At 43.6% G+C, this 13718-nt stretch overlaps 1 protein-coding gene across 1 annotated transcript in view; it reads right to left on the reverse strand.

Moving 5' to 3' along the window:
* Nucleotides 1-8642: 8642 nt before the first annotated feature.
* Nucleotides 8643-13718, reverse strand: part of LOC146809606 (uncharacterized) — a 226497-nt gene continuing 221421 nt past the window's right edge. The window contains exon 3 of the mRNA XM_085616450.1: nt 8643-9638. Within this exon, the coding sequence (XP_085472576.1) occupies nt 9476-9638 (163 nt within the window). The 3' untranslated portion in view covers nt 8643-9475. The remainder of the gene's footprint in view (nt 9639-13718) is intronic.

Here is a 13718-nt window from a genome sequence, read left to right on the forward strand (position 1 = left end):
TGGGTTTTGAACTGTTCCTTGCTCCACTTTTCCTGGGCCGTTTTTGGTTTCTTGGTGGGTTGTTCCCTTTTTGGGGGGCCGTTTCTGACCTCCCTGCTGGGTCTTTGGGGATATTTCTTGTCCCCACCATTACCTCCTCCTCGGGTTAGTTGGAAGTCCAGGGTTTGTTGACTTCGTTTTTCTTTTGTCCCATTGGGATCTTACCCTTGGGGGTTCGTCTCCCCTTCTGCCCTTCTCCTGCTCTGGTTCAGGATTTAGGTTGGTGGCTGTTCGTTCCCACCTTGGTGTGGAGGGGTCGGTTCCACCTCCCTCCTTCGTTGTTGGTTTCCACTGTTGCGAGTATGTGAGGTGGGGGGGGCCTTGGGGTGTTTTGGTGGCAGTGGTCCTCTGGTCTCTGTGCTCAGGACTTTCCTCTCTTTTTTGGAAGGTGCCTGGTATTTTGGGGGCAGTCTTGGTATTTCTGGCTCCGGTGCACGAGTGATTCCGCTGTTCTGTCCTGGCTCTGTGGTGATGCTCTTTGGATGTTCAGGGATGCGTGTGCGCTCCTCATCCTCCTCTGCAGTCCCCATTTTGTTCCTTTAATTTGATGCCTCTTCTGGCGTGGTGACTGTTTCCTTTTGGGTTTGCCTGTGTTCTCATGTGAGTTGGTTGCTCCACTGTCTGCCCTGCTGTGTATTGGCAGCTCTGGCTTGGCCCTCGTGGGGTCCTTCCATATCCTGTGGCTGGGGCTCTTTGCGTCTCCTGTTTTTTGCCCTGTTTCCAGGTTTTTTTTCAGGGGTTGTTTCTCCTCCATCTTTGTTTCATTCCTTTCCTCTTTTCCAGGGGGGCAACTGTTGGTTGGGGCAACTCTGGTGTCTCTGTTTTTGTAGGTCCCTTTTTGTTTTGCGTTTCCTGTGTTGCTCCTGTTGTCTGACAGGCTGTTGTCCGGTTCCTGAGGTTCTCGCCCCACATGGTTTCTGTGCTGCTTTCCCCCCTTCTAAATCATTGAATTTGGCGGCTTGGCTCTTGGGCGTGTCACATTGGAATCTTGGGAGCTCTTCTCTGTTGGCTCCTGTTGTTTGGTGGTTCCATTGGGTTTCTGCTGTTGCATTTTCTGCTGTGACAGGGGGTTCCTTTTCGTGCAGTGGTGTGTGGTACATGGGGTGAATCAGTTGTGGGGGCTCCGGTCACGTCTCTTGCGTTTTTGGTGGCTATTCTTGTTGTGTTGCCTCAGCTTTACCCTCTTGGCTCCTCTGTGGGGAGCTTTTTTCTGCTTCTCAAGGCACTGGCGCTCCTCTGGATGTTTGCCTCTTTGAGCGTTTGTTCTGGGGTCTTACCTTCCTTGTTCTTTGCTCCAGTTGTTGTTTCACCCTAGGGCTTCCCTCCAGTTCTTCAGGGTGTTGCATTTTCCTTGTGCTGGGCTTGCCGTGTGTGTCTTTTTATTGGCCCTTCCTTCAGCTCAGGGTTTGGGGGAGTTTGGGCCTTTCCTGGTGTCCTGTCCCTCTTTCCGGCTTTTGCCTGGTTGCTTGATTCATTTCTTCGGTCCAGCCTTGGTTCTTCCTGTTTGGAAGTATTTTTCGACAGGTGGGGATGTTGGTAATTCGTGTACCCCGGTATCCCCTTTTTTCTCTCGGTGAGAGGGTGTGGCTGGTTTTTGTCAGTCTTTTGTTTTTTTGGGGGTCTGCCTCTTCCTGTCTGTGCTCTGTTTTCCCTCCCTGGCTGGTGCTGCAGGCGTTTTCCATCCTGCTGGACAGTCTGGCGTCTTCTTGGCTGTCGCCTTGCTGTTTGTTCAGCATTTTTGGCTGGGAGTGTTGCATGCTTTCATGGCTGCTTTTGTTGTGGGTTTTTTGTGTCGGCAGCCCTTTTGTGAGCTTGTTCTTGCAGTGAACTTCCCTGCTATGTCAAGCTTCCTTTTTTGTTTCAGGCTTGTTACGTCCTTATATTGTAATAACTGGGATGAGGTGGACCTATGAGGGGGTAATGTTCCATTACTTACCGAAGAAGGTCCTCCTCGTTCCAGTCATGTCCCTCCCTCACCCCTCTTTTGTTGTGTCTGGTCTTGTTACTAGCAGGCATCGAGGCGGATGGGAGGGGCCTGTATTCTATTGAAATAAAAAAATACTAGCGTGTTAGAGTGCCTGTCGGGAGGCGGGACCGTCAGATATTTTAATGACTGGGAAGAGGAGGACCTCAATCGGGGTAATGAAGATTACCGGTAAGTAATGGGACATTTTCCTCACATTTCTGTGATGAAAAGTTCTCGAATCTGAGGGGAGGCACAAACTTCCTTCCACTCAGCATTCTGCCAAGTCTTATGATAAAAATTGTACCTCACTTGTGTGGGTAGGCCTAGTGTCTGCAACAGGAACCGTCCAAAATGCAACCTGGACACATCATATTTTTCCACTGAAAACTGACCCTTTTTTGCAATGTGTCTAGCTGTGGATTTTTGGCCCAAGCTCATACGGAATCTAAGGAAACCAAGCAAACATGTACATTTTGAAAACTACCAAAAACAAACAAGTATCCCTTCTGGAACCAGGCTGGTTCCTGCAGGAAAAATGTAGGGGGAATGAACACCAAGGGTTTTCACGCCAGTCATTTGCCGACTCACATTTGTGGGTGGGAAGGGAAAGAGACCCTTTTCTTAACATAACCCTCACTCACTCTAGTTGTGACATGCTTCATCATCGGGTTCAACCCAACTCCTAAAGGTCGGGGTGGGCTCAACCATATTCCAGGGAGCACTTGTGAAGACTTGATGTATGGGGCCTAACTTTAAAAATAAAATTCCTCCCCCACTCCTAAAGTATCCTTTATTCGTGGAGTGGGTGGTTAAAAGAAATAGTAGGGCTAAAGAATGTAATGGTCCTATGACCCTAGACTAGAACACCAACATGTTTCCGCCCTTCCTAGTGGTTTACACAAGGTCCTAGGCTTTCGTCAGGGTGGGATGAGATGAAGTCACTTCCCCCGAAGACGTGAGTGAACGTGAGCATGCAACTTGCATGTGTGATAGTGAAAGGGATTATATTTTGGAACAAGTCTAATACTTGCCACTGTTTTCAAGAGGAATTACCCCACATTAACAGGGCATCTGCTCCCAACGGGGGCATGAGAGGGAGGCCTTGTAGTCACACATACATCAAAGGTCCATCCCTGTCTGTGACCTACTGTGAGCTCTGCTCCCCCTGGAGCAGAGCACAGACTGGACTCTGAGGTCTGCCAGTTGCCAATATGGGTGAGGGGCCATCCCCTAGGAGCCAAGAACACTTGCCCTGTGTATGCAGCAGGTTGCCTGCCTGTCAAGACCAGTGCCCCCTCCCCCCCTTCTACCCCACTGCAGCCCTCAGGAATGCCAGCAATACATATTCTCTATCTGAGGGAAGTAGTCCTTATTTCTCAGCCTCTTCAAGCCCTGGACTTCCAAAATGAAAATCACAAGTCTCCACATGCTGCACCATACATAGGCATATATATGTAACTCAGCATGCACACAAACGTATCATACCGTGACTGGCGCTACACGCATACCAGGCAGGACAAGTGTGACTTAAGTAAACAGCCAGGCATCTTTACACAAGTGGGCCAGTAGGCTCCACTCCAGTGACACAGATAAAAAGCCCTGTTCACATTACTGCTTCTATAGAACACAAAAATGGGTATGCTGCCTCCATTATATTTGTGTCACTCCAGGAAGGGAAGGCTGCCTTCTACCTTCACAAGAGTGGTGCTTTGTCTAAGCAGACCGCAATACTGCACAACTTGCCTTGGTCTTGGAGACCTGCCTAGGTCATGGAACACATGCATGATCAGTGTTCACCCATGACCAAAAATCAGTACAAGGGATCAAGCTAGCGATGCAGCTTCAGCAACCAGGGCAGGGGCACACATCCTTCACCATACTTTGAACTTTGTTGTCCTAACACCAAGCATCCATCACATTAACCCAAACCCTAACTATAACTTTTTAACATATCTTGTATGTAACCATCAATGAGACCCAAATCTAATTTTAACCTCTACTGTTTACCTTACTAAAATATAAAGATACAACAACAAAAAGTGTATACTAACATCCATTCTAAAAAACAGAAAATCTTTGCAGTGACTGTTCTGAACTTTTAATAACAATTTTTCTTGGTGGAACATTCTCGGTACAGAATTTGCTGTCATGAAAAATTCCCCCGGTGTAGTGGTAATATACTAGTATATACCTGTATTTTCTTCAGGGTTGTTCGCGAGTTCTTGAGCATATGTAACAAACGTGCTGCACTTTTGGAAAACAGTTTTTTCTTATCTTGGCTAAACTAGGCCCAGACCCCATCTTGTATTTCAAATGTGACCATGCTTTCCTTTCTTAATGGCTGCAATTACAGCAAAACGTGAACGAAACATTATTGAAATGTAATACGTTTTGAAAACACTTGTTAGGCTCTATGAATGAACATGTTGTTCTATGTAAGCTATACATGAAGCTTCCCTCTTCAGTGTTGCTCTTTACTCTCGCTCTTTCTGCCTCACCTATTCATTTCATAAGTCTCTCGTTATACTATGTGTAACTAGTCTTGTAATGCCACATCTGATGACACTAGGGAAAAAGGGGAATACTTATGATTCTTTTAGCGGACGTTGTTAGGTATTGTTGTATTTTATTCTAAATTGTGATTTGCTGAGCCCATGTAGCATTTACTCCTGGGGCACATTTACTCCTATGTTCTTGAAGACAATACTGCCCCCGAGCCGGCATATGTGCTTTATCCATAGACCCTCTGATAAGATTGCGCCAACAAGAGTAGCGCGCGAGAAAGCGCATAGTGTGGAAGATGCTAAGAGGGGTGAGGTATCATGTACTGCACTGAAGAATAATGGTGCTTCACCATTATTCTTCATATAGCGCTCTATATAATTTAAGCGATCTGTAGCGCTTTGAAATACACTACACTTGAATTTGAAACACCAAGCAAAACAGGGTGCAGAAGGAGAAAGAGAGATGGTCAAGAAGGGGTAACAAGATAACTTTGTAGGAGAGAGAGATTGGAGACGAGAGACAGATAAAGACGAGAACCATAACAGGGAGAAGAACAGAAAGCATTGGGGGATAGGGAAACTGGAATAAGAAAAGAGAAAGGGGAGGGAGGGAAAGTTGCAAATGTTGAAGAGATGTGGAAATTAGGGATGAGGGTAAAGACAAGTTATAAGGTGAAAAAGGAGCAGAACGCAGGGTAAAGGGAGAGGGTGAAGAGAAGAGATAGAAAGGAAAATAAAAAGTAGTAGGTTAAGAAGAGTTCGGCAGTGTAAAAGGATGGAAGTCAGAGGAGAAATTATAGATCATAATAGAGTCTAAAGAGGTAGCATGTACATTTTGCTTGGAATTGTAGAAGGTCTTCTTGTCGTTAGATTTCTTCATGTAGAGAGATAACTGCCCATTTTTACTGGATGTTTGCAACAAATGTTGTGCAATTCACAATTGAGATTGCCAGCTTTCTGATGCTCAGAGAGAAAGGAAACTCTCAAGCACCAGGACACCAGTTTTGTTTGGATTTAGTTTCAATAAATGTTGCGTTATCCAGTTATCACCAAGTCTGGAGACAGTGTGGGAAGGTCTGGTAATCATTAGGGCTGGATTTGGAAATTTCGCCAAAAAGCTGGGTAGGTTGTATGTTACAATATTGTGTCCCACTACATTGTGAGTCAACACATCGCCTGCACTAATCATCGGTCACTACATCGCCAAGCATTTTTTTCGTAAATATATTTATATATTGTAGAAGTCACCTTTCTATGCCATTTCTAATTGGTTTTAATTAAATTAAGTTACATAATTTTTAGGTTTCTCCTGCACAGTACTTGCGAAATCTATTGTATTTAATATAAATCTTAAAAGGGGCTTCCGTCCCGCCCCTTTGCTTCCTTGCTTGTCATCGGTTCCTGTGCCTGCCACTTAGTTTTCCTCCATTTCTATTGGCTGTAGCAAACTTTCTTGCATTTACCAATGTTTGCTCCAGTGTTGTTCCTTTTGTGCTTCCCTGATCAGTTTCCAATTGCCGAATTACTGTTTCCATTTGCCTTTGTGGAACTATTTTTTGAAGGTTTTGTATGCACAGCACTTTTGCTGTGCTTACTTTTACTTTTAAAGTGTGCGCACATTGTATTTTTCCTTTCCTGCCCACTTTCATACTATTGTATATGCTTGATGTGTTTCACTTAAACACACCATCCACACATTTTCTTTCACCGGTTTACATTCAACACACTATTCATGCATATTTGATTATATTTTCATCCATGTTTGTATACACATGTGATTTTCAATTACTTTTTCACGTACCATACAATTATAAAATAGACCCCTCACTCTGCTATCTATGTCACATACGCTTCTCGATTTGAAGCACACCAAGATGGCGATAGCACAGAACGCCAGCAGAAACGAGTGGTAGGCGATTTCAGTAAGCTTTACTTACACACTCATTTATAGCTTTCACAACTCCTTTGTTCTGTGCTGTCTTAGATGTTTGTGGCTCTTGGTCCGCACTCCTCCACTGTTGAGTGCCACCGACCGCCAATGACCGTCACAATTTTCTGTTTAGCAGTGCAACACATTTACTACTTTCATGAATCATTATTCTAAAACTGATTGCTGAAGTAGGCTTGTCTCCACTGATTTGTGCATGAGTTATTTGATTGCATCTGCCATATTTGTACCCGATTTCTCCTTCGCCCTGACTCAAAACAATATATAAAAAATCCGCACTACGTCTATTCACAACGGATTATGTAGAAACATTGCAAAATGAGTAATTATTTGGATCAAAACTGTTTGAGACACCAAATACTCAAAGTAAACGATAACCCCCGGCTTTCATACTTGATGCTGGCATGTCTGGGGCACGAGACAACCGAAATCAGGATTGGACGCATATATAAAGACAGGAGCAACCATATGAGGATTTGGGAGCCACTGTTGTCATACATGGAGAAAGCACGAGGTGCTGGGACATGCCCTCCAAGACTGTGTGTATTGAATCTGTCTGTCTAAACTCAAAGGGAAACTTCTGCACCACAGACTATGTAAGTTTGTGGACTATTAGACTACCACTAAAAACTGTCAAGTTTTTTGTAATTAATACACAGTTTTACATGAGAATCTGGAAATTCAACATTATGCACAAGGAGTGGGGGGGAAGCGTTAAATAGGGTATGTTGTTCTTATTTTACTTGTTGTTTTCCTCTTGTTGTACAGGCACTGAGAATTATCTATGTACCATAATTTCTACTTTCTGTAAAATCAATAATCCGCATTTGGGAAAAACTGTTCGATCCGTGCCTCTTTTAAGACATTACATAAATCTGTGGCCAGCGAAAGCCACAGATGGGACAGTGGCTGCTCCAGGAGGGAGTGCTACAGTGCGGCGTGCCGGGGGAGGGGCAGGTTGGGGGTAGTTAACTCTGGAATTGGGGCTAATGGAGTTGAGTAAAGAAATAAATAAACAAAACAAATTACATTGTGCGCGCTGCAACGCCAAATCGGCGATGCAGCGTGCAATGTAATTCGTCTGAAACTGACGGAAACTGTTGGAGCATGTCATTAAGCCAAGAAGGCTAATGCCGTGCTCCAACAGTTTCCAAACGCAGGGATGGCTGTATTCACAAGAATATAGTGCACGCCTGCCTTTCCCTTAGCGCTGACGCTAAATGTAGCTGTCTAGCGCCAACACATGCACTCTTGCACCATTGTGCATGGGTGCTTTTGTTGCAGGGAAAGATTGTTTATGTGCAGGAAGGGCACTATGGCATTATGCTGTTTCTACGTGTGCTGAACAAAGCACCATACATAGAAACAGCAAAAACAAGTAGAAATAAACCAATTCTCCTCGTTTCACCATGTTAAGACCAGGTTTTTTTTGTCTTAATTTGGGTGCTGCCTCCTATTCATGCCATCCTTGTAAATTGGGGTGAGCGTCAAAATCAATGGGTGTAGCAGTGAAACGCCCACCATAACACCCATTACCCACCCCCTTTATAGCATGAAAGGGTGCCTTATTTACAAGGCGGCGTTAAGCTACATTAAGAGGCTTAACGCCACCTAGTTAATAAGCCCCTATTGTCACAGGAATGAAGATAAAAGTGACATTCCTGTGGCAATAGGGGCTTGTAAATATGCCCCCTATCTTTTGAGGCCTACTCCATTTTGGCCTGGAAACCAATACCTATCTCTTAAGCAACCATACACAATCAGGTCAAACGTGCAGTCAAGTTTGGCCCCTCAGCTGCTAACCTTGAAGAGAATGTGCCTCGTGCGTATTCTCATACACAGGAGGTGGGGACTCTAAACGCATTAATTCCAGCTCAGCTGGATTATTGTAATGCAATTTACATTGGGTTTCCCGGTTTAAATGATTCATAAACTAAAATCAGTTCTAAATTGAGGGAACTCTATGAATTCTTGAACCTCAATATTTTATGGGTCCATAACTTGGACTTACCTGCAGCTCCACCTCACCAATAGTTTTCCGAGATGTTTCAAATGTAGTACCCGTATGCAGGGTATAGCCCAGACTTGAAAATAGACATTCAATCCGGCAATACATTCAGAATGTTGATTTGCATTATGCAGGTGAATTTGCAGGAGGATTAACATTTTATTCTAGCCAAATCAATTCTTTTTAATTTTTTTATTTCTCTTTTAAAGGTTTCTAGATCATATACAAAAAAAATCAACATTTACAGAAATTGTGCTGCAGAAACCTCAAGCAGATAAATCTATTCTAAGATGTATCTGTAAGTGTATGTAGTTAGAGAATGGAATTATGATAGAGGGGTTTGCTGCTGTGGTTGGCACATAAAGGGCAGTGCTGATGAAAGCATGTGTCAGGATTTCTATACAATGGTCATTATCAGGGGTTCTGACAGACATACAAGATGATGCACATCTAATGGTGATTATACATCTTGGAGTTAACACTATTACAATTCACCTTTTTCCCTTTTAATTTAAGAAAGACATACACAGGCACAGAGCGATTGAGACATTTGCCGAGAGGAAACACACGAATTTAAGTCAAGTGCCAAAGCTGTGACTCGAACCCTAGTCCAAAGATAGCAGCGTAGCCAAGACTTTGCACCTCCTTCCTTGATGGTGATTGCACTATTCCAAGATGCTCTTGTCAACTGCACAGCAAAAACGTTATTTTCAACTTGCAGATTGCCAAACTCATCAGGAAAATCATAAATCCAAATGAGATGTTTACTGAGGGCGACGTGAAGAGGCCTCTCCGGTGGAGAACACCTTACCAAATGCTGTAGGGACAAACCATTGTGCACTTTGTCACTGCAAGTTTTTAAAATGTTATGTTATTGGTCAAAGTTACCCAAATTCCGAAGCCTTTGCACATTAGCAATAAAGTTCGCGTTCCATTGTGACACTGGTGGGTAACTCTTGACTAGCAATGTTGAGCATTGGGGTTTCCTGTCCTAAAACGGAGTTTCGAAGTCATATGGTGATGCCGAGCTGCATGCCCTGCTCTCGGGCGACCCCCGAGTCCAGCTCTGCTCGAAGCTTCACCCAGAAGGGCTCTGCCTGGGCGGGGTCCTCGGGCCAGGTGATGTAGGCGTGGTTTCTCAAGAGCCTCCGCAGCCGGTGGTAGGTTGAGAGTCTGAAACAACACAAAGATGAAAAGAGGAGAATGAGGCACGAGGGGGGCAGGTGCTACCCTGGAGCATTTCAAAACGGAAGAGGGGAGGGCCTTGCCTCGATCGTTAAACACAGCATGCTACTAGGCCAATTTCATTTTCCAGGTACGATGTGTTTTGGATCTGTGATTAAAAGTTGAACTTTAAACTTAGAAAAGCAGAACGTTTTAATTAATTACAAAAAAGTTTGAAACAAAACAGGGGAATTTTCCCAAATGTGTCAACAGTTCTTCTGATTAACGGCTTTGCTCTGCGCTGCGTCTGAATTCCGGTCTTGCGTTGCTGCCATTCGTGGTTTGAGCGTGTGTGTGTGCACTAGTCCTGTTTTACCTTCTTCTCACGCACACTGGCACTTCTGCCAAGATGAGGTTGAATCACCTTCTCTTATCTATCAATGTAAACATTATTTGCTATTATGAGGGGCAACCATACCCATTGCTCGGGCACTCACATCACCTGCCAGTGTCCCATGGCCTTTAACTCTTTACCTGACAGTGGGAACATGGCCTGCTCCTTTGCGACAGTGCTCTCTCTGCCTCACCCCTGGTACTAGCCCGATGACACAATGCCCGGTTCAATCCTTTCTTCGCCAGTGTATTGTAGTTCCAAATATCAGACATAACATACGTATGTTGAAATGTTCTGTTATATTGTCATTTCCATTCAGCGAGCAGCACGAGGGAACATAATAGGCGGCTGCTACGATTTGAGCCATTGGTTAAGAGGGGATTTATTCTGGCTGCCTTCCTAACACTATTAATAACAATAATAATAAAAGGCATGGTGAAATTGAGACGGGCTTGTTTGAAAAACATCCCTTGTAAAACAGCAGTTGTAATGCAAGAATAAGGCGGCAGCCTGTAGGTGATGCAGTTTTCTTAGTTTTCCGTGGCCCCTGCTTGCACTAAAACCAAAATAAGTGAAAACCGTCACACCAGCTTTGCAAGGCCCGACCTACTGGTTTGGGGAGTGCTTGTAGTTGGATCTTAATGGTTGTCCTCGTTTAAGTCATTTTTATGAAACTTAAAAAATCTCATTTGAAACAAATGGGATTTATTCCCGTTATTGTTTTGGTTTTTCATTCGAAATATTTTCTATTTCTTGTTATTTTGTAACTCATTGTTCCAAAGCTTTGATGTGCTCACTTTTCCTTTTTGAATTAACCTCTTTCAAAATTCAGGGGAAGTCCAATTTCTGCACGGCATGTGCGGCAGAGTCATCAGTATTGCCATGGGATTGATATGTATGGACTTTTCTCATTTAAATTCAGCACATTTCAGCTCCAGTAAGTTTGGATTCACATGCAGGATAGAAGCAGCACCCGGACATCATACAAACAATACAAATCTACGCCTCATGAACAACCAATAGTTGGATCCACACTGATATCAATACAAATAACGAAAGTGAATATTTTCGAGTTCCCCTAATTGCATACCTGTATCCACCCTCAATGCAAAGTGGACTGGCATCACTTTAAGCTCATTTCAACAGCTGCCACACAATGTTCCCACAATGACCACTGGAGGGCAGCAGATGGCCACACAATGCTGCAAGCACTGCGACATGGCCCGTTTAGACTCTTCTATGTTCATTAGGAGCCTGCTTCAAATTATTTTATTTCTTTTACTAGAAAGTGTGATGTTTTAGACAGGCGTAGAAGCGTTAGTATCATGTCCGTCTCCTATCTAGGGTGACATATCATTATCGTTTTCATTATGGGCGTGGTAATGGACGCGTGCAGTGGAAGGTGACATGTTTTTATTGTTTTAGTTATAGGAGCATATTATCTATATGTAAATCAATACCACGCATTAATCACCATATCTGATGAGTCTTGTTGATGCTTCAGTTTCTGTCTTAAAGTATCTCAATTGGAGTAGGGGTCAGAGGGACAAAAAGTTTATAGACTCTAATAGTTGTGGTATCCCCAAATCAACATCATAACATACTAGAACAACTATGAGTCTCAAAAAATAGAAGACCTAGATACCAGGATAAAGGTAATGCTAGAGTATAGTAAAGCTGTGGATTCATTTATGCATATATGTGTGTATGCACTGGAAATAAAATTCCCATCATCAACCTCAAGAGGTTAGCTTCATCATCTGGGAATGGAGGACGGCAAGAGTACCATATTCTACTTAGCAATTAGTAGATTTTGGTCTCTTATGTGTCCCAGACCAGTGGATGATATAGTTGTTATTTGATGATGGATAGATGTGTGGATTGCAGTGCTCGTGAAACGTGATGTTGTGGGGGTGCTCGATAAAAATTGTCTAGCAAGGCACTAAACACATTTTATTAAATCGCTGCCATGTTAGCAATGACTAAAAACAGTGCTATGACAGTTTAAACAAATAACTGTGATGACAAATAGGTCTACATGTTTCTGCTACCGGGCGAAATTCACCCAAGCATTCTTCAGGACCAAATAAGCTACTGCAGAAATTGAACGGTGCTCGAGTGAGCGATAAAGTGAATGATACAACCTGGACCCAAACGAAGGGCCAAGGAACTCTGTGGGAGGTAATTTTCCTCCGTTAACCTACAGAGAAACAAACAGAAAAAGGGGGGAGAAAACACAGCGTGGCACAAACTTTTTAGAAAGTGAAATTCATGAGGTCAAAACTTTTAGCATCCAGTAATTGATCAAGTATGCAAATACTCTTAAATATATCAAGACTATATTAAGTCTATGTTAATTGAATGAAGTGAGTAACAGTTATGGCACTTACCCAAAATGTTGTGGGTGTGCGCCTCACCTCGCCTGGCTACTGCTCAGGTTAGGGGAGGCCCCGCTCTGTAAGAGAATCAGAGGGTTCACAATGTATTATTGCTCGAAATATGAGCTCTTTTGTAAAAACCGCAGGCGCTCATTCCGCGATATGCCAGAAAAGACTAACCCCACATGATGACATTCGAGGGCTACAAAGCGTCGAAAGGATAGTACCTTCAGGTAATGCGAAGTGGTCGCCATGGTAACAGGTGAGGTGAAAGGCTCCACTACCCAAGGTAACTTACTCGATATTACCAAACGCGATATACTTCTTTCTGACAAAATCAAATGGAGAGAATTACTGCTCACCTCTCCGTCGGTACCTCGGAGTGGAGCTGAGCTCGTAGGGGAGGCAACCAGCGGGGTGGAAACACTCGGCTAAAGTAAAGAAAGCCGGTGTTGGTTGTCATAGCAACCCTGTGGGTGAGACGCAGGGGAATTGCGTCACCGCTTCGCGCCAAACGAGTATGGGAAATGTAGTTCATATGAGAGGGCGTCATAGATAGATCTTTAGAGAAACAAATCTCGTACAAATTGCTTGATTGGAACGATAGCAAAAATAAAATAAAGCGATATTCTGCCTTGTCCATGAAGGTAACGAGAGTTTCAGAAAGACTGTGTATGTATACACATAAAGAAGGCAGCCGCTAGGGTGAATGTAACCAAACACAAGCCTGAATAGATGGTGTCATGGTGTCATGGCAACCCTGTGAGTGAGACGCAGGGGAATAACGTCCCCGCATCGCGCCAAACAAGTATGGGAAATGTAGTTTGTATGAGAAGGCGTCATAGATAGATCGTTAGAGAAACAAATCGCGTGCACATTGCTCGATTTGAACGATGGCATGTTAAGGCAATATTCTGTCTTGTCCATGGAGGTAACAAAAAGTATGTATACACATAAAGAAGGTAGCCGCTCAGATAAATACAACCAAACACAAGCCTGAGATAGATAGTAGTGTACAAGCGCATGCTAACTGGATCATATCGACCTGAGCCACACAATTCCATAGGACACGAGTGTGTATCTACCTAGATAGTTGCCCAAGGAATATCATCATTGAGCCCATCCTGGTCACTATGTAGTCTAAACACCCATCTCTGTTCCTTTTGGAATAGGTAGTTCGTGACATCTGTGATATGTGGTGGAATGAAAGGTTGTTCCAGGATGAGCCATTGCATGTCTTCTGGTTTATGGTTTGATGTTAAGAAATGTGTAGTCATTTTTGTTGACTGTTTCTTACGCCTGATTGTGCTCTTGTGC

The sequence above is a fragment of the Triturus cristatus genome, chromosome 7, assembly GCF_964204655.1.
Source record: "Triturus cristatus chromosome 7, aTriCri1.1, whole genome shotgun sequence".
NCBI classification, from domain to species: domain Eukaryota; kingdom Metazoa; phylum Chordata; class Amphibia; order Caudata; family Salamandridae; genus Triturus; species Triturus cristatus.